At 34.4% G+C, this 22,803-nt stretch overlaps 1 protein-coding gene across 1 annotated transcript; it reads right to left on the reverse strand.

Annotated features, from left to right (window-relative positions):
* Positions 1 to 267: 267 nt before the first annotated feature.
* On the reverse strand, positions 268 to 17,760 carry LOC128236848 (uncharacterized). Its single transcript, XM_052951971.1, has 5 exons — positions 17,525 to 17,760; positions 5,592 to 5,807; positions 3,272 to 3,445; positions 1,548 to 1,712; positions 268 to 940 (listed from the first exon to the last, which is right to left on the reverse strand). Exons 1-5 carry the CDS (start codon positions 17,667 to 17,669, stop codon positions 717 to 719), a joined length of 924 nt encoding a protein of 307 aa, XP_052807931.1. The 5' UTR covers positions 17,670 to 17,760; the 3' UTR covers positions 268 to 716.
* Between the last annotated feature and the right edge of the window lie 5,043 nt (positions 17,761 to 22,803).

The following is a 22,803-nucleotide window of genomic DNA, read 5'->3' on the forward strand; positions in this document are numbered from 1 at the left end:
CCTTGTGACGTTCTTTTTTGACTTGCGTGCCATTAAACATTTTTTTCAATATGCTAATCGTTGAATTATTGCCATTTTTTATTGATATTTATAAAATGAATTACGATCTTATACTGAAAGAAACAAGTATCATCTAGAGTTTACAAACAGCAAGAATTTTTCACATGTGTATTCCTGAAGTTTGAAGAATATATGACATGTTTGCACGTCTAGATAAAATTATTACTAAACTGTACTGTAACGCTGTATAGAGAGACAAGACAATCCTTCAGTTCATAAATAAATCATTATTTTAATGTCAGTTTATTAAATGCATTCTTTATGTAACAACGAAACTTAAATACACATAGAACAAATATCAGGTCAACACTTCACTGCAGCCTATTACAATTGTCTCTGATATTGAGTCTGATGAGATTGCCTCTGATGACTATACTGATGATGATGACTGTGATGATGACTCTGCTGATGACTGTGATGATGACTCTTCTAATGACTGTGATGATGACTCTGCTGATGACTTTGATGGTGATTTTGATGATAATGGCTCTGATGGCTCTAATGATGATGATGATGATGATGATGATGCTTTATCACAATAAAAAAAAACATGTGTATCACTATACAACAACAAAATCATTTTGTATTAAAGATAATTGGTATCTGTCCAAAATGCAAGAACGATATTGCAACATCGTGTTGATTGAATATGTACTCTAATCAGGCTGATTAGAGGTGGATGCTCCGTCATCACAGCTAGTTCCCGCTTTGTTTCTAAATCTTTGGACGTCCTCCTCACTGTCGGCGGGACAAACAACAGGACCAAAGTCTACAAGCTCCATTGGCATACCAACGTATTCCGGCAACCTCCGAGGTCTACGGCAACACACGTCTGCAGTCAGTATGACTACCACAACAATGCATAAAGTAAGTGCTAACGCTGCAACAAAAATAGAATGTAATTATTAACATGTATATATTGATAATTGTTATAAGCATGTTAATATAAAGTATATAAGACCGGATATCCAATTTTCTCATGTTTCTTAAACCCGATTTAAGGATTAAAAAGGTGTGTTCATTGTTTTATCACCGTTATAGCTATTGTCGATTTAAACGAGATTTGATAAGGAACAGTTATGCGACTTACCAAATATGTCTAAAAACGTTTTGCTTTGGTTTTTGGCTTTTAATAATTAGATATAGATTTTACTTGATATATATATATCACCAAAACAAAACAAAATTTCAATCCAATTAAAGCTACATGTATATCCGAAATATACACTCCGTATTTGTACCCGGTGTCATATCTAATTTCATTATTATCCTTATTCTTTGACACGCCTCAGTGATTCATTTATTCCATTGTCTAGTTAATTTTGCAGTCCAATGAAAACACTTGGATTCTTATTCCCTGATGCCACACATAGGAGGTCATCTACTGGCGACCTTTCCCCCAGCCAATCAGTGGCTTCCTTACGCTATGCTGTAATCGCGTAAGCAAGTAAAATCAAGCTCTTTAACTAGATTGACAAACTATCTACCGTTTAGCAAAGCCACCATAGGTACTTCTGTTTTAAAGGCACAGGTGATGTTGCTCCTGTCTGCTTGTGAATGTCCCTGACATTGCATTTCTATGTTGGATCCCAGCTGTAGAAGCCATCGGAGCAGAAGCATGTGGCATGTCGTTATACCAACGAGGGTTAACACTGCAAACAGAAAGGACATCAATGCTGAATTTCTGCGAATAATATTTGATTTTTTTTTGTTATTTAGTCACTAACAGGACTTAGTAAATACATTTTACATACATACATGTTTTGAGCAGTTGCTAAAAATATTTTTTCTGAGATAGAACCAGACTATGCAATCATAGGCATGTTTCTTCTGTATCCTGGTTTTTCTTTTTCTTTGGCCAATATGATATAATATCACGCCTCCACCATAAATGACGTAACGCCATTGGTCCAGGACTGGGCACGCAGTGATCCCATATTTTTCCATATTGGGTCACCAAATTTATATCGTACCAAAATGGCGTCTATTTTCCGATTCCGATGAATAAATGAAACATTGAAACACAGTGGCTTGATGACAAAGGCTCATTAATATAATTTTGGCTAGTTGAATTTTTTTATTGTGACTTTAATGAGCCTTTGTCATCAAGCCACTGTGCATTTAAACGGAAGAAACCACATTCTGGTTCGAGCTTCGCTACTCTCATCCGATATGGTTTCCTTTGCTCATATATCCCATATTGGGTCACCTACTAACCCCGTAACTTATAAAGTCTGAAACAATACTTGTTTCATGATTGATAAAGATATTGTATAGCTTTAATGTCTGCTCTCATGCCTCCAACAATGGGATCACTAATACTAAGTTCACGAAAGGCATTTCGCGCTCAACACTAAGTAAATCAGTAATTAATTTTGTCTTCTCAACAATTTAGCCCAGCGCCGACCTACCAACCTAGCTGTGTAGAGGACTAGTCTAAAATATTAGACGTGTTATACGGGATTCTTCCAATCCCTAACGTCTAAACGGGAATGTGCAAAAAACGGGGGTGTTTTAAAAATATTGGAATTGTTTTAAGTGAAGTATTTTATGGTTGAAATTGATCATAAAGAGTTATTTTCATATTTTACCATGTAAGTGAAATGCTATTTTGCACTAAACAAGCATTTAATGCATTAAAACAAGTTGTTTACCTTTCCAATAAACCGAAAGTTGACTGACACAGAAAACAATTATGCGAAGGGGAACAACTCCATACAATCGTAATAACTCGGCCTCCTCCGACAAAGCTTCGAGATATACCTCGTTATACAATCGTAACAACTCGGCCATGGACGAAATGTTCCGAGCGATTTAAAACGGTGCCCTGAAGCCTTGCAGGTGCCCTTCATGTATATATCGTTATGTTTTGACAGAATGAAATGAAGAAAAGCCGTCAAACTCATAATTATAAGTTGGATATTTATTTTTTGTGTACGGAACTAATATAAAATAACATTATTTGGTAATATTTCTTTGTTTTTATGATATTTTATAGACGCTATATGCTTTAACCCGGAATCCTGATCGGAACAACTACCCACTTTTGATACTAAACAATTTGTACGTGAAGGATTTGCCATATCAAAAATCTAAAAAAAATCTGTCAACGTTCAAATATTTGGACTATGTAGAGGACCAAATATAAACACTGACTTTAACACAGTAGATATACATTAAACCGACCAATCGACAAAAAAATACAGTATACCTGTGAAAACTCCCCACATTCCAGCGAAAATGCCCTTTATCTTTTTGAAACGGACATCAGATGCATAGTAAAAGCCAAGAGCAACCAAACAGAGGAACGAAAAGCATGCCCCTGCTACGACAATAAAACGAATGTTTAACAGGTAGTTGGGTACAGTCTGTGCGAGAAGTGTTCCTGAAAATAGAAAGAATGCTAGCAATTGTTTATGTATTTGGTTCAAAAATGAAATTTGCAATTTGTTAACATTTGTATGCTTTATTAATAATCTCTTACAGTACATTCTATTCATGTATTGTTTAATTTGTTGTAAATCGCAATTTACATTTCGTTTTCCATCTTTCTTGGATAGGCATTGTCTGTATCTGGCTAGCAAATTTCGACATGTTCCAAACCGCTTTCCGTGATTAGTTGGAGCTAACATTGACAAGCTCATCTTCAGTTTCGTAATCAAATTCTAGGTTGATCGTATCGCGGTTTGAACTTAAGCAATAGACACATTCCGATTTGCAATATATGAAGACAATTTCGAAACAAACGACGACATTTCAGTGATACGTTGACATTTACATGTTTAGTTTCGTAATCGAAATCGAGTTAAGCGTATTGCGGTTTGGCATTAGGCGTTAGACACATAGCGGTTTGGAACATGTTGAAATTTGCTAACCAGATACAGACAATGCCTATTCAAGAAAGATGGAAAACGAAATGTAAATTCCGATTTAACACTTTATTACAACGAATTAAACAATACATGAATAAAATGTACTGTAATAGATTATTAATAAAGCATACAAATGTTGGCAATTTGCAAATTTCATTTTTGAACCGAATACCGCTCCATAATTGTTAACATGCAGATTTTGAACCGAATATCGCGCCATAATTGTTAACATGCTGATTTTGAACCGAATACCGCGCCATAATTGTTAACATGCAGATTTTGAACCGAATACCGCTCCATTATTGTTAACATGCAGATTTTGAACCGAATACCGCTCCATTATTGTTAACATGCAGATTAAGTACTTCAAAATTTATACGACATCAAACGTAGTAAAACGGTGCGTCCAATACTTTTACCAGTATAATTTTTGCTCCAGAATTATTTTTTCTTTGAAAATATTGTTTTATCAACACATTCTATTAAAAAGTATATTTTTAAAAGCATGCACGAGTTTGAATCGTACTATGCTTTTATGTGGTAAAATGAGTTGAGTCTGAGATTGAAATTCGACCAAAGCATTTTTATGATATTGGGGCCAGACGTTTGTTAAAATGAACAACGTTGTTAACAGCATCGCTGTTAACTTAAAGTTCTTTTTCTGCTCTGGATGTTTTATCGATACACTTGTGATCTAAAAGTATTAACAAGATATGAGACAACTGTTTCAGCTCGCTTTATATTATTTGAATACTTATGCACATTACCCAATACTCCATGTAACGTTTAAAAGATAAGAACGACATGTCGTTAATCACGTTGTAAACTTACAGCTGCACTCCCACAGATTGAAAGTTTTGACAACGTTTTTATTTTTTGTCTTGAAACGAGCCTATTTTTGCGAAAATCCATGGAAACCAGTTAAAGTGACACTCTTATTCAAAATCAATACATGCACATGTATTGCAAACATAAATTTTGACTGATAAACCTTTAACTACTCACTAAATAATGCATTTATGGAAAATATATATTACTGATAACAAGAATGTAACCGTGTATTTAATAGCAGAAAGCGCAAAAATATTAAATGATTGGTGAATGCTAAAAGGTTTACTGTGATCTTCTATAGTTTTATAAGGTAAAAATACCTTGTTTTATGCTCATTTCTTTCAAATTAAACTCGGTATCCTTTACAAGAACCATTGTTTTCGACATTTATTCATCCTTTTTGGAATGTTAAAACAATATTATTAATTGTGGTAAATCTAAGTTGGGAGTTAAAGAGTGCATCTTTAAATAAGAATGCTGACAAAAAAAGAGATCACAGATTTTTATATTTAAGTTCAAAAATTGATGTTTTATGCATTGTTCTTAAACCGTTAGTAACGGTTTAAGCCATAAAACATTAATATTCTAACAGAAAAATGAAAATCTGCGATCTGATCTTTTGTCAGCAATCTTTTATCATTGGTTTGCAGATATTAACGCAAAAATTTGCTCTTTCTAAGACAAAAAATAAAAGTTGTAAAAATGGTATATCTGTGAGAGTGCAGCTTTAACTTAACACATATCTAACCATTGACTGTTTAGATTATGTTTTCTGTTGTTGTTTTTTCAGATAATAATTGTAAAGAAACTTTGATGTGAAAGATTAACCTTCAGTTGTTTGATAGGACACTCCCAACCAGCGAACCACACTACTGAACTTATTTGTGCTGGCCGTAATGCAGGATGTGACGTCAACTGGGTCGGATAAGTTGCCATGGAAACCATCAGGGGAAACCGGAGCCGACCGACTGGTGGTGTGGTTGCAGCTGTACATTTGCCAAAGTCCGACTTCTACATAATTATGACTAACAGCTTCAACCCGAACTGAAAGAAATGGTAAAAAATGGATGTAAGGACATAATTATATGGAATCTGATGTTTAATGACGTGCCCCTTACCCGGATCTTCATTCAAGTTTTGGCTAAATTTATGTGCTTGCACCTGTAGTTCCCACTTATTACTAAAGCATTTCAGTTTATTATTTATTTTTGTTATTTGCACCAGACAATTGTAACCACGCCCCCCGGGGGAATAGCGGGGACTTTGACCTTCGGTCCAGCCAAGCCCGGGGACGAATTGCTCGCGAAACCCCCGCCAAATGCCCCCGCACCCAAGAGGCTCTAGGTAAAGCCCATTTCCCCGCTATATTTGGCTGGAAGACAAAACTATCGCATTCACCCGGCACTGCGGGGCCAACTGGAAGGTAAAAACACGGCCCGTTTCTCCGGCTATCCCCGGTATACCCCCGGACCTTGGGGTGCCGTGGTTACAATTGACTCGTGCATAACTAGAACAAATTATTTTCTGAGTCTCTCTATTTATGCATTTACCACGATGACGTATTCATGAGTTATTTTTAGATTAACGTTTCTTCAAACACCTTCAAGTCCTTCCAGTGGATAAGTAAAACACAGTACACGATTTAAAAAGCAATCTTAACAACTCGGCCATCGAGATGTTTGATACTGGCCGATGTGTTCCGATCGCTATAAAAGGTAGCCTACGAGTTCAGGGTAGTTATTTAATAAGTTAATACCCATTAAATATGTCCAAAGATGTGTAATAACGGTATCAGACATACGTTGTTTTGTATCTTAATTGATGTTTTTTTTTCCTTAATCAGTTTAAACAACTGTTTGTTCATAGCGGTTGAACTGTTTTCAAACATTTTAAAATTTATTTTACAATAATAATGCTGGCTGGTCCATTTTGATTATGTATCATGTGACCCACAATGATACACATTTGAAACGTATTCGATACTGCGTTTTCACGCTGCGCCAATAATGCACTTAGTCTATTAAATTTAGATAGAACAAAACAGCAACAGCGATAACAACAGTAATAACACGTCTACGGACGAAAGTACTCATTAAAAACATTGTACCAATATTTTTAGAAAGTAATACATAAATCATGAACACTGAAACTGATAAATAACGGAAAATACAATTTACAGTGAAAATAGATATGACAAGAAACTATGCTTACAATAGTATAAATCTACAGAATTGAGAAGCAAACAAATCGAGTGTATTTTTTTTCATTTTCATTTAATCGACTTAGGTGCGACTGAAGCTGTTGACAGACATAGTTGTTTTTTTTAAGTTAAACTTCTGTCTATAGTTGTCAAATCCCTAATTAGTTTCTTACAAGTACGTAACAACAATATACAGACGCCCGAACGACCATATTATATGTAATATTGTATATTTCCATGACATATGAAAAAGATATACACAATAACCATATCAACTTTTATAGTTACATAATTAATTTTCAGGATGCCGCCTTGTGCACCAAAAATAGGAATTCATTGGAGTAATCTAATCTGAGGAAGTTGTGTCATTGTTTGGTCCGAATCAATGTTTGAAACCTGTCCACGGACAAAACAACAAGAGTGATATGTGTGACTATATTATTGAGACAATTTTTCTCTGTGTGTGTGTGTGTTTTTGTTGTGTGTTTTTTTTTTTTTTTTTGGGGGGGGGGGAGCCATTTCTTTACCCTGAGCCCAACCTACAACGTGTAACTTCATGTATGAAAAAGACTCAACTAGTGGTATACTGCAACAATAAAACGTATCATAAAGCTACAACTTTAAATTTAAAGCTACAGCTGCAGCGCGGACCTAGGTTCTACATGCGTGCTGTAGTTACTGTGCATACGTAGCTGTATTAATTAGTGATAAAACGGTTATCGAAAATAATCGATAAATCGTCGCTGACAATGCTATGTCGGCGACAATCGATAGTGGCTGTCCAAAATCGATGTCGCTAATGTTACTTCCGGTAACTACGCATTCTTATGCGGTAAAAGAAGGGTAAATGTCAATTATTTCTTTCCGGTAAATTCTTGTTGAGTTCATTTTAAGAAGGGGGTTCACTCTTTTACACAAATGCGGTGAATGTAAACTTTTCCTTAAAAAGTCGCACAACCTGCAAATACCGGGGATCCCGGTTCGATGCATTCTGTTCTTGAACCCTTTATTGGTATCGCTTGGTATTAACAAAATAACTTATTGTGAAAGTTTTATGAAATTAAGATACTTCAATGAAATCTTCAATGTTACAGGTTATTGCATGTTAAGCTGGTTAACAAATATTTAATATGCTTTGACATGGATGAAATGCTATGATAACTTTCTTGATGCGGTGTGAATCATTTTGCAATTGATGTGCAATTATTAAGTATGTGATTTGTTGTTATGTTTTTAAAGACAGAAAAGGTTAGGGATATTTACTTACTGCTGCAAAAAGCATGCCTATAGCATCACATGTACTGATTCCAGGTTTAACCATTTAAATGATCATGATTATACTATGTATAAAGAATGTATTTCCTAAATGATATTATGAACATTCGATTATTATCCGATAGTAAATCGAAATACTTGGTCCGATTCGATTCGATTATCGTTAGCAAATACGTAGAGTCCGATTTTCAAACACTAGTATTAATGGCACCAATAGTATAGCTACACAGAGCTGTACTTTATAGTTCCTTCATTGAAATAAAAAGTAATCTTGGATGACTTTAGGGGGCGGCTGCATTCCCCCACTGGACCCGCCCCTCTCTCATCAATTACCCAAAAGGCAAACATATTTCTAGGCTTATGCATAATGATAGGGGAACTGTAACAAGTACTTAATCACAAGCTATTTATTTTTTATTATATTATTCAAAATTTATTCTATATCTTTTAAATGAAATATTATAGAATAATAGTATAACAAATGATTTTTTTAAAGATTTGTACTTGTTACAATCAACCAATTATTCTTGCCATTTTGTTAATTTATAAGGGTGGGGGTGGGGGAATGGGCGGTGGACATATGGGATGTGGCATAACAATGCACCCTTTTCTGGTGGCTTTACACGGGTTTAACCAATCGGAACACCTCGGCCAGTATCCAACAGGAATTGTCTATCTCGAAGCTTGCCGGAGATGGCCGAGTTATGACGATTGGGTTTAACGGATGTTATATAGACTCCAGCGTTAAACATTATACGATTTTATTTCTATTTTTAAATTCACGTTTTCATGTGGTTAGCAGTCCATAATTGAACGTTTAAATGCAAGCATTCTCATTCATCAGAGGTTTGATAAAGATAAATCAAACGCATAGCATCATCACTCTGGTGAACGAGAATGAATGCAAGGTGAACAACTTAAACGTGCTTGACAGGCATGCATCACATTATCGAGCGGGTTGGTTTTGACAGGCATGTATCGCGTCATCGAGCGAGTCAATCGGAACACCTCGGCCAGTATTCAACAGGAATTGACGCTTGCCGGAGATGGCCGAGTTGTTACGATTGCTAGCGGGTTGATTTTAAGCTTTCAGAATGAAAAATAAATCCACAAAGACATTCTTCTATGATCATTGAAATGATTTTGGGGCGAAAAACATGATAAAAGTAAAATTGGCATATTTAATTCATTCGATGTTTTTTTTATTTACTCCAACTTTTAAAAACGTATAAACTGATACAATAATGAGAGAGGATGGACGAATAAATGACAATGATATGATACAATTATGAGCAAGGATGAACGAATAAATGACAATGATATGATACAATTATGAGCAAGGATGAACGAATAAATGACAATGATATGATACAATTATGAGCAAGGATGAAACGAATAAATGACAATGATATGATACAATTATGAGAAAGGATGAACGAATAAATGACAATGATATGATACAATTATGAGAGAAAGGATGGACGAATAAATGACAATGATATGATACAATTATGAGCAAGGATGAACGAATAAATGGCAATGATATGATACAATTATGAGAAAGGATGAACGAATAAATGACAATGATATGATACAATTATGAGCAAGGATGAACGAATAAATGACAATGATATGATACAATTATGAGAAAGGATGAACGAATAAATGGCAATGATATGATACAATTATGAGCAAGGATGAACGAATAAATGGCAATGATATGATACAATTATGAGCAAGGATGAACGAATAAATGACAATGATATGATACACTTATGAGCAAGGATGAACGAATAAATGACAATGATATGATACACTTATGAGAGTGGATGAACGAATAAATGACAATGATATGATACAATTATGAGCAAGGATGAACGAATAAATGACAATGATATGATACAATTATGAGCAAGGATGAACGAATAAATGACAATGATATGATACAATTATGAGCAAGGATGAAACGAATAAATGACAATGATATGATACAATTATGAGAAAGGATGAACGAATAAATGACAATGATATGATACAATTATGAGAGAAAGGATGGACGAATAAATGGCAATGATATGATACAATTATGAGCAAGGATGAACGAATAAATGGCAATGATATGATACAATTATGAGAAAGGATGAACGAATAAATGACAATGATATGATACAATTATGAGAAAGGATGAACGAATAAATGACAATGATATGATACAATTATGAGCAAGGATGAACGAATAAATGACAATGATATGATACAATTATGAGCAAGGATGAACGAATAAATGACATTGATATGATACAATTATGAGAGAAAGGATGAACGAATAAATGGCAATGATATGATACAATTATGAGCAAGGATGAACGAATAAATGACAATGATATGATACAATTATGAGAAAGGATGGACGAATAAATGACAATGATATGATACAATTATGAGCAAGGATGAACGAATAAATGACAATGATATGATACAATTATGAGAAAAGATGAACGAATAAATGACAATGATATGATACAATTATGAGCAAGGATGAACGAATAAATGACATTGATATGATACAATTATGAGAAAGGATGAACGAATAAATGGCAATGATATGATACAATTATGAGCAAGGATGAACGAATAAATGACAATGATATGATACAATTATGAGAAAGGATGGACGAATAAATGACAATGATATGATACAATTATGAGCAAGGATGAACGAATAAATGACAATGATATGATACAATTATGAGAAAGGATGAACGAATAAATGACAATGATATGATACAATTATGAGAAAGGATGAACGAATAAATGGCAATGATATGATACAATTATGAGAGAAAGGATGGACGAATAAATGACAATGATATGATACAATTATGAGCAAGGATGAACGAATAAATGACATTGATATGATACAATTATGAGAAAGGATGAACGAATAAATGGCATTGATATGATACAATTATGAGAAAGGATGAACGAATAAATGGCAATGATATGATACAATTATGAGCAAGGATGAACGAATAAATGACAATGATATGATACAATTATGAGAAAGGATGGACGAATAAATGACAATGATATGATACAATTATGAGAAAGGATGAACGAATAAATGACAATGATATGATACAATTATGAGCAAGGATGAACGAATAAATGACAATGATATGATACAATTATGAGAAAGGATGAACGAATAAATGACAATGATATGATACAATTATGAGAAAGGATGGACGAATAAATGACAATGATATGATACAATTATGAGCAAGGATGAACGAATAAATGACAATGATATGATACAATTATGAGAAAGGATGGACGAATAAATGACAATGATATGATACAATTATGAGCAAGGATGAACGAATAAATGACATTGATATGATACAATTATGAGAAAGGATGAACGAATAAATGGCAATGATATGATACAATTATGAGCAAGGATGAACGAATAAATGACAATGATATGATACAATTATGAGAAAGGATGGACGAATAAATGACAATGATATGATACAATTATGAGCAAGGATGAACGAATAAATGACAATGATATGATACAATTATGAGAAAGGATGAACGAATAAATGGCAATGATATGATACAATTATGAGAAAGGATGAACGAATAAATGACAATGATATGATACAATTATGAGAGTGGATGAACGAATAAATGGCAATGATATGATACAATTATGAGAGTGGATGAACGAATAAATGGCAATGATATGATTACAATTATGAGAGTGGATGAACGAATAAATGGCAATGATATGATGACAATTATGAGAGTGGGTGAACGAATAAATGGCAATGATATGATACAATTATGAGAGAGGATGAACGAATAAATGGCAATGATATGATACAATTATGAGAGTGGATGAACGAATAAATGGCAATGATATGATACAATTATGAGAGTGGGTGAACGAATAAATGGCAATGATATGATACAATTATGAGAGTGGATGAACGAATAAATGGCAATGATATGATACAATTATGAGAGAGGATGAACGAATAAATGGCAATGATATGATACAATTATGAGAGTGGGTGAACGAATAAATGGCAATGATATAATACAATTATGAGAGAGGATGAGCGAATAAATGGCAATGATATGATACAATTATGAGAAAGGGTGAACGAATAAATGACGTTGATATGATACAATTATGAGAGAGGATGAGCGAATAAATGGCAATGATATGATACAATTATGAGCAAGGATGAACGAATAAATGACATTGATATGATACAATTATGAGAAAGGATGAACGAATAAATGACATTGATATGATACAATTATGAGAGAGGATGAGCGAATAAATGGCAATGATATGATACAATTATGGGCAAGGATGAACGAATAAATGCCATTGATATGATACAATTATGAGAGTGGATGAGCGAATAAATGACAATGATATGATACAATTATGAGAGAGGATGAACGAATAAATGGCAATGATATGATACAATTATGAGAGAGGATGAGCGAATAAATGGCAATGATATGATTACAATTATGAGAGTGGATGAACGAATAAATGGCAATGATATGATACACTTATGAGAGTGGATGAACGAATAAATGACAATGATATGATACAATTATGAGAGTGGATGAACGAATAAATGACATTGATATGATACAATTATGAGAGAGGATGAGCGAATAAATGGCAATGATATGATTACAATTATGAGAGTGGATGAACGAATAAATGAAAATGATATGATTACAATTATGAGAAAGGATGAACGAATAAATGAAAATGATATGATACAATTATGAGAGTGGATGAACGAATAAATGACAATGATATGATTATAATTATGAGAGTGGATGAACGAATAAATGAAAATGATATGATTACAATTATGAGAGTGGATGAACGAATAAATGACAATGATATGATTATAATTATGAGAGTGGATAAACGAATAGATGAAAATGATATGATACAATTATGAGAGAGGATGAACGAATAAATGGCAATGATATGATTACAATTATGAGAGTGGATGAACGAATAAATGAAAATGATATGATTACAATTATGAGAGAGGATGAACGAATAAATGGCAATGATATGATACACTTATGAGAGTGGATGAACGAATAAATGACATTGATATGATACAATTATGAGCAAGGATGAGCGAATAAATGGCAATGATATGATACAATTATGAGAGTGGATGAACGAATAAATGGCAATGATATGATACACTTATGAGAGTGGATGAACGAATAAATGACATTGATATGATACAATTATGAGCAAGGATGAGCGAATAAATGGCAATGATATGATACAATTATGAGAGAGGATGAACGAATAAATGACAATGATATGATACAATTATGAGCAAGGATGAAACGAATAAATGACAATGATATGACACAATTATGAGAAAGGGTGAACGAATAAATGGCAATGATATGATACAATTATGAGAGTGGATGAACGAATAAATGAAAATGATATGATACACTTATGAGAGAGGATGCGCGAATAAATGGCAATGATATGATACAATTATGAGCAAGGATGAAACGAATAAATGAAAATGATATGACACAATTATGAGAGTGGATGAACGAATAAATGAAAATGATATGATACACTTATGAGAGAGGATGAGCGAATAAATGGCAATGATATGATACAATTATGAGCAAGGATGAACGAATAAATGACAATGATATGATACAATTATGAGAAAGGATGAACGAATAAATGACATTGATATGATACAATTATGAGAGAGGATGAGCGAATAAATGGCAATGATATGATTACAATTATGAGAGTGGATGAACGAATAAATGAAAATGATATGATTACAATTATGAGAAAGGATGAACGAATAAATGAAAATGATATGATACAATTATGAGAGTGGATGAACGAATAAATGACAATGATATGATTATAATTATGAGAGTGGATGAACGAATAAATGAAAATGATATGATTACAATTATGAGAGTGGATGAACGAATAAATGACAATGATATGATTATAATTATGAGAGTGGATAAACGAATAGATGAAAATGATATGATACAATTATGAGAGAGGATGAACGAATAAATGGCAATGATATGATTACAATTATGAGAGTGGATGAACGAATAAATGAAAATGATATGATTACAATTATGAGAGTGGATGCGCGAATAAATGAAAATGATATGACACAATTATGAGAGTGGATGAACGAATAAATGAAAATGATATGATTACAATTATGAGAGAGGATGAACGAATAAATGGCAATGATATGATACACTTATGAGAGTGGATGAACGAATAAATGACATTGATATGATACAATTATGAGCAAGGATGAGCGAATAAATGGCAATGATATGATACAATTATGAGAGAGGATGAACGAATAAATGACAATGATATGATACAATTATGAGCAAGGATGAAACGAATAAATGACAATGATATGACACAATTATGAGAAAGGGTGAACGAATAAATGGCAATGATATGATACAATTATGAGAGTGGATGAACGAATAAATGAAAATGATATGATACACTTATGAGAGAGGATGCGCGAATAAATGGCAATGATATGATACAATTATGAGCAAGGATGAAACGAATAAATGACATTGATATGACACAATTATGAGAGTGGATGAACGAATAAATGAAAATGATATGATACACTTATGAGAGAGGATGAGCGAATAAATGGCAATGATATGATACAATTATGAGAGTGGATGAACGAATAAATGGCAATGATATGATTACAATTATGAGAGTGGATGAACGAATAAATGAAAATGATATGATACAATTATGAGAGAGGATGAACGAATAAATGAAAATGATATGACACAATTATGAGAGTGGATGAACGAATAAATGACAATGATATGATACACTTATGAGAGAGGATGAGCGAATAAATGGCAATGATATGATACAATTATGAGCAAGGATGAGCGAATAAATGGCAATGATATGATACAATTATGAGAGTGGATGAACGAATAAATGAAAATGATATGATACACTTATGAGAGAGGATGCGCGAATAAATGAAAATGATATGACACAATTATGAGAGTGGATGAACGAATAAATGACAATGATATGATACACTTATGAGAGAGGATGAGCGAATAAATGGCAATGATATGATACAATTATGAGAGTGGGTGAACGAATAAATGGCAATGATATGATACAATTATGAGAGTGGATGAACGAATAAATGAAAATGATATGATTACAATTATGAGAGTGGATGAACGAATAAAAATGATATGATACAATTATGAGAGTGGGTGAACGAATAAATGGCAATGATATGATACAACTATGAGAGAGGATGAACGAATAAATGAAAATGATATGATACAATTATGAGACAGGATGAACGAATAAATGGAAATGATATGATTACAATTATGAGAGTGGATGAACGAATAAATGAAAATGATATGATGACAATTATGAGAGTGGGTGAACGAATAAATGGCAATGATATGATACACTTATGAGAGAGGATGAACGAATAAATGACAATGATATGATACAATTATGAGAGAGGATGAGCGAATAAATGGCAATGATATGATACAATTATGAGAAAGGATGAACGAATAAATGACAATGATATGATACAATTATGAGAGAGGATGAGCGAATAAATGACAATGATATGATACAATTATGAGCAAGGATGAACGAATAAATGACAATGATATGATACAATTATGAGAAAGGATGAACGAATAAATGACAATGATATGATACAATTATGAGAAAGGATGAACGAATAAATGACAATGATATGATACAATTATGAGAAAGGATGAACGAATAAATGACAATGATATGATACAATTATGAGAGAGGATGAACGAATAAATGGAAATGATATGATTACAATTATGAGAGTGGATGAACGAATAAATGAAAATGATATGATTACAATTATGAGAGTGGATGAACGAATAAATGGCAATGATATGATACAATTATGAGAAAGGATGAACGAATAAATGACAATGATATGATACAATTATGAGAAAGGATGAACGAATAAATGGCAATGATATGATACAATTATGAGAAAGGATGAACGAATAAATGACAATGATATGATACAATTATGAGAAAGGATGAACGAATAAATGACAATGATATGATACAATTATGAGAGAGGATGAACGAATAAATGGAAATGATATGATTACAATTATGAGAGTGGATGAACGAATAAATGAAAATGATATGATTACAATTATGAGAGTGGGTGAACGAATAAATGGCAATGATATGATACACTTATGAGAGAGGATGAACAAATAAATGACAATGATATGATACAATTATGAGAGAGGATGAGCGAATAAATGGCAATGATATGATACAATTATGAGAAAGGATGAACGAATAAATGACAATGATATGATACAATTATGAGAGTGGATGAACGAATAAATGGCAATGATATGATACAATTATGAGAGAGGATGAACGAATAAATGGCAATGATATGATACAATTATGAGAAAGGATGAACGAATAAATGGCAATGATATGATACAATTATGAGAAAGGATGAACGAATAAATGGCAATGATATGATACAATTATGAGAGTGGATGAACGAATAAATGGCAATGATATGATACAATTATGAGAGTGGATGAACGAATAAATGAAAATGATATGATACACTTATGAGAGAGGATGAGCGAATAAATGGCAATGATATGATACAATTATGAGAGTGGATGAACGAATAAATGAAAATGATATGATTACAATTATGAGAGTGGATGAACGAATGAAAATGATATGATACAATTATGAGAGTGGATGAACGAATAAATGGCAATGATATGATACAATTATGAGAGAGGATGAGCGAATAAATGGCAATGATATGATACAATTATGAGAGAGGATGAGCGAATGAATGGCAATGATATGATACAATTATGAGAGTGGATGAACAAATAAATGACAATGATACGAGTGTGAAATAAAGCACATACAGAGATTAGCTCTACTTTTTAAATGTGTGGACCTTCAAATGTACACTTTTTTTCGCATGAAATGCGTTGTTTAACTATGCTATCAAGATAAAAAGATAAAAACAAATCGACGGCACTTTTGAAATTGGACAATAGCGTTAAAACAAATAATCTATTTGGTATGGCCTTATTTGTAGTATTAATACTGAGTGACTGACAAATATCTTACCTGCTTTATCATGTACCAACGTAGAAAAGGCGATGGTTATGTTTATCACAATCCATTTTTTAGAAATAGTTGCTGAAATTAAACACGTTGATACCATAACACTTAGTAAAATCAATAACAGCTTACAATAAAGTCCTCCACACATATTTTTTTTCCAGAATATACTGTCTATACCTTCAAAGTTTCATACTAAATATGTTGATCTATTCCAAACAGGAAGTTAATCAGACATTACATGTATTGCGATTGCAAAATTGTTTTGATATTTCTTTACCTGAATGCTCCATTGAGTTTGCAAGTTAAGTAAACAACTTCAAAACGGTTATATGTAATGTCTCTCCCCTGATTACAAACACCGACAAAAGGTGCATGCCTACGGTTGGCATCACAGCGGTTTGATGACAAAGGCTCATTAAACATGTTGAAGTCATACAAAATCAGTTCAACAAGCCAAAATTATACTTTACACATACTTGAACATGTGTATCATCAATATAATACATTGCCTTAACATAAAATGAGATTTGACAAAGTCAAAAAATACCCTAAACTGTCATAGTACAGTATAGGGTATTTTTGAATTTTGTTAAATCTCAATTTATGTTTAAGGCAATGTATTATATTGATGATATACATGTTCAAGTAAGTGTTAAATATAATTTTGGCTAGTTGAACTGATTTATTATGACTTTAATGAGACTTTGTCATCAAGCCACCGTGGTTGGCATAGGGGTGACATACGTGTTATTTTTTTATCTCGTTTAAACGAATTGCGTTTCTAGTTTACTTACGTTAACTAGCGTATTCGTTATAACGATATATAGTAACGTACTCGTTTAAAGCTGCACTCTCACAGATAGATCGCAGGTTTTCAAATTTAAGTTCAAGAAATGATGATTTATGCATTTTTCTTAAACCGTTAGTAACACTTTTTACATTAAAACATTAATTTTCGAATGAAAATCTGACATCTGATCTTTTGTCAGCAGTCTTATATCAATGGTTAGCTAATATTTACGCCAAAAATGCTCATTCCAAGACAGAAAATAAAAGAAGTTGTCAAAACGGCAAATCTGTGAGAGTGCAGCTTTAAGAAAACAGCGAGTAAGGTCTTGATATAATCACATATAAACGGTAACTTTTGGTTAGGTATAAAAAAGAGACAAAAGTTTGGGTTTGAATGCCCTGGGCCCGTTTTCATTTAAAACAAAGAGAAGCCTTTGGTATATAAAGATAACAATCAGTTTGTATTGTAAACGTAGGAAAATAACTTGTTCATGTGGTTTGCATAGGTTTGACAGCACATGTCCACTCAACAGCAGAATTTGGTGAAATATGGAAACATCCACTTTGCATGGGTTAAACAGCCCTGAGCCCATATCCTCTTAACAGCAGAATTTGATAATATATGAAAACATCCAGTTTGCACGTTTTTGACAGCACTTGACACTTATCCACTGAACAGCAGAATTTAAATATATACGAAAACTGCCAGTTAGCACGGTTTTGATAGCACTAGACCTATATCCACCGAACAGCAGAATTGATTATAAATTGAAACGTCCAGTTTGCACGGTTTTGACAGCATTGGGCACATATTCACTGAACAGCAGAATTTGATAATATATGAAAACTGCCAGTCTGCACGGTTTTGACAGCACTATACACATATCCACTGAACATACGAATTTGATAATACATGAAACGCCCAGTTTGCACGGTTTTGACAGCATTGGACACATATTCACTGAACAGCAGAATTTAAATATACATGAAAACGCCAAGTCTGCACGGTTTTGACAGGATTGGGTACATATTCACTGAACATGAGAATTTGATAATACATGAAAACACCCTCTTTGCACGGTTTTGACAGCACTAGCTCACATTCCTTTTACAGTTGTGACAACCAGTTTGCACGGTTTTGACAGCACTTGGCCATATTCCCTTAACAGTTACGTTTGGTAAAGTATAAAAACAACCAGTTTGCACGGTTTTGACAGAACTTGGCACATATTTTCGTAACAGTTACGTTTGGTCAAATATGAAAACAACCAGTTTGCACGGTTTTGACAGCACTGAGCTCATATTCCCTTTACAGTTATACGTATGGTCAAGTATGAAAACAACCAGTTTGCGCGGTTTTTACAGCACTTGGCCTATATTCCCTTGACAGTTTCGTTTGGTCAAGTATGAAAACAACCAGTTTGCACGGTTTTGACAGCACTTGGCCTATATTCCCTTGACAGTTTCGTTTGGTCAAGTATGAAAACAACCAGTTTGCACGGTTTTGACAGAACTGGACCCACTTTCCCTTAACAGTTACGTTTGGTCAAGTATGAAAACAACCAGTATGCGCGGTTTTGACAGCACTTGGCCATATCCCCCTAACAGTTACGACTGTTTAAGTACGAAAACAACCAGTCTGCGCGGTTTTGACAGCACTTGGCCATATTCCCTAAACAGTTACGACTGTTAAAGTATGAAAACAACCAGTTAGCACGGTTTTGACAGCACTTTGCCATATTCCCTAAACAGTTACGACTGTTATAGTATGAAAACAACCAGTTAGCACGGTTTTGACAGCACTTGGCCATATTCCCTAAACTGTTACGACTGTTAAAGTATGAAAACAACCAGTTAGCACGGTTTTGACAGCACTTGGCCATATTCACATAGCAGTTACGACTGTTATAGCATGGAAAACAGCACTTGGCCATATTCCCCTTAACAGTTACGACTGTTATAGTATGGAAACAACCAGTTTGCACGGTTTTGACAGCACTTGGTCATATTCCCTAAACAGTTACGACTGTTAAAGTATGGAAACAACCAGTTTGCACGGTTTTGACAGCACTTGGACATATTCACACAACAGTTGCGACTGTTTAAGTATGGAAACAACCAGTTTGCGCGGTTTTGACAGCACTTGGCCATATTCCCTAAACAGTTACGACTGTTTAAGTATGGAAACAACCAGTTTGCACGGTTTTGGCAGCACTTGGCCATATTCACACAGCAGTTGCGACTGTTTAAGTATTGAAACAACCAGTGTGCACGGTTTCGACAGCACTTGGCCATATTCACACTGCAGTTGCGACTGTTTAAGTATGGAAATAACCAGTTTGCACGGTTTTGACAGCACTTGGCCATATTCACACAGTAGTTGCGACTGTTTAAGTATGGAAACAACCAGTTTGCACGGTTTGACAGCACTTGGCCATATTCACACAGCAGTTGCGACTGTTTAAGTATGGAAACAACCAGTTTGCACGGTTTTGACAGCACTTGGCCATATTCACACAGCAGTTGCGACTGTTTAAGTATGGAAACAACCAGTTTGCACGGTTTTGACAGCACTTGGCCATATTCACACAGCACTTGCGACTGTTTAAGTATGGAAACAACCAGTTTGCACGGTTTTGACAGCACTTGGCCATATTCACACAGCAGTTGCGACTGTTTAGGTATGGAAACAACCAGTTTGCACGGTTTTGACAGCACTTGGCCATATATACACAGCAGTTGCGACTGTTTAAGTATGTAAACAGCCAGTTTGCACGGTTTTGACAGCACTTGGCCATATTCACACAGCAGTTGCGACTGTTTATGTATGGAAACAACCAGTTTGCACGGTTTTGACAGCACTTGGCCATATTCCCTAAACAGTTACGTCTGTTATAGTATAAAAACAACCAGTTTGCACGGTTTTGACAGCACTTGGCCATATTCCCTTAACAGTTACGACTGTTATAGTATAAAAACAACCAGTTTGCACGGTTTTGACAGCACTTAGCCATATTCCCATAACAGTAACGACTGTTATATAGTATGAAAAAAAAACAGTTTGCGCAGTTTTGACAGCACTTGGCCATATTACCTTAACAGTTACGACTGTTAAAGTATGAAAACAACCAGTTTGCATGGTTTTGACCGCACTGAGCTCATATTCCTTTTACAGTTGTGGCTGTTAAAGTATGAAAACAACTAGTTTGCATGGTTTTGACAGCACTTGGCCATATTCACACAGCAGTTGCGACTGTTAAAGTATGGAAACAACCAGTGTGCACGGTTTCGACAGCACTTGGCCATATTCACACTGCAGTTGCGACTGTTTAAGTATGGAAATAACCAGTTTGCACGGTTTTGACAGCACTTGGCCATATTCACACAGCAGTTGCGACTGTTTAAGTATGGAAACAACCAGTTTGCACGGTTTTACAGCACTTGGCCATATTCACGCAGCAGTTGCGACTGTTTAAGTATGGAAACAACCAGTTTGCACGGTTTTGACAGCACTTGGCCATATTCACACAGCAGTTGCGACTGTTTAAGTATGGAAATAACCAGTTTGCACGGTTTTGACAGCACTTGGCCATATTCACACAGCAGTTGCGACTGTTTAGGTATGGAAACAACCAGTTTGCACGGTTTTGACAGCACTTGGCCATATATACACAGCAGTTGCGACTGTTTAAGTATGTAAACAGCCAGTTTGCACGGTTTTGACAGCACTTGGCCATATTCACACAGCAGTTGCGACTGTTTAAGTATGGAAACAACCAGTTTGCACGGTTTTGACAGCACTTGGCCATATTCCCTAAACAGTTACGACTGTTATAGTATAAAAACAACCAGTTTGCACGGTTTTGACAGCACTTGGCCATATTCCCTCAACAGTTACGACTGTTATAGTATAAAAACAACCAGTTTGCACGGTTTTGACAGCACTTAGCCATATTCCCATAACAGTAACGACTGTTATATAGTATGAAAAAAAACACAGTTTGCGCAGTTTTGACAGCACTTGGCCATATTACCTTAACAGTTACGACTGTTAAAGTATGAAAACAACCAGTTTGCATGGTTTTGACCGCACTGAGCTCATATTCCTTTTACAGTTGTGGCTGTTAAAGTATGAAAACAACTAGTTTGCATGGTTTTGACAGCACTTGGCCATATTCACACAGCAGTTGCGACTGTTAAAGTATGGAAACAACCAGTGTGCACGGTTTCGACAGCACTTGGCCATATTCACACTGCAGTTGCGACTGTTTAAGTATGGAAATAACCAGTTTGCACGGTTTTGACAGCACTTGGCCATATTCACACAGCAGTTGCGACTGTTTAAGTATGGAAACAACCAGTTTGCACGGTTTTACAGCACTTGGCCATATTCACACAGCAGTTGCGACTGTTTAAGTATGGAAACAACCAGTTTGCACGGTTTTGACAGCACTTGGTCATATTCACACAGCAGTTGCGACTGTTTAAGTATG

Source organism: Mya arenaria, chromosome 6 (assembly GCF_026914265.1).
Source record: "Mya arenaria isolate MELC-2E11 chromosome 6, ASM2691426v1".
Lineage (NCBI taxonomy): Eukaryota > Metazoa > Mollusca > Bivalvia > Myida > Myidae > Mya > Mya arenaria.

Excerpts from the sequence above, each read along its gene's own strand:
- LOC128236848 (XM_052951971.1), bottom strand. The coding sequence starts at position 17,669 with ATGTGTGGAGGACTTTATTGTAAGCTGTTATTGATTTTACTAAGTGTT. Across the intron at positions 5,808-17,524 it reads GTTGGTACATGATAAAGCAG|TTCGGGTTGAAGCTGTTAGT; the intron begins GTAAGATATTTG and ends CATTTCTTTCAG. Across the intron at positions 941-1,547 it reads TATGGTGGCTTTGCTAAACG|CGTTAGCACTTACTTTATGC; the intron begins GTAGATAGTTTG and ends TTTTTGTTGCAG.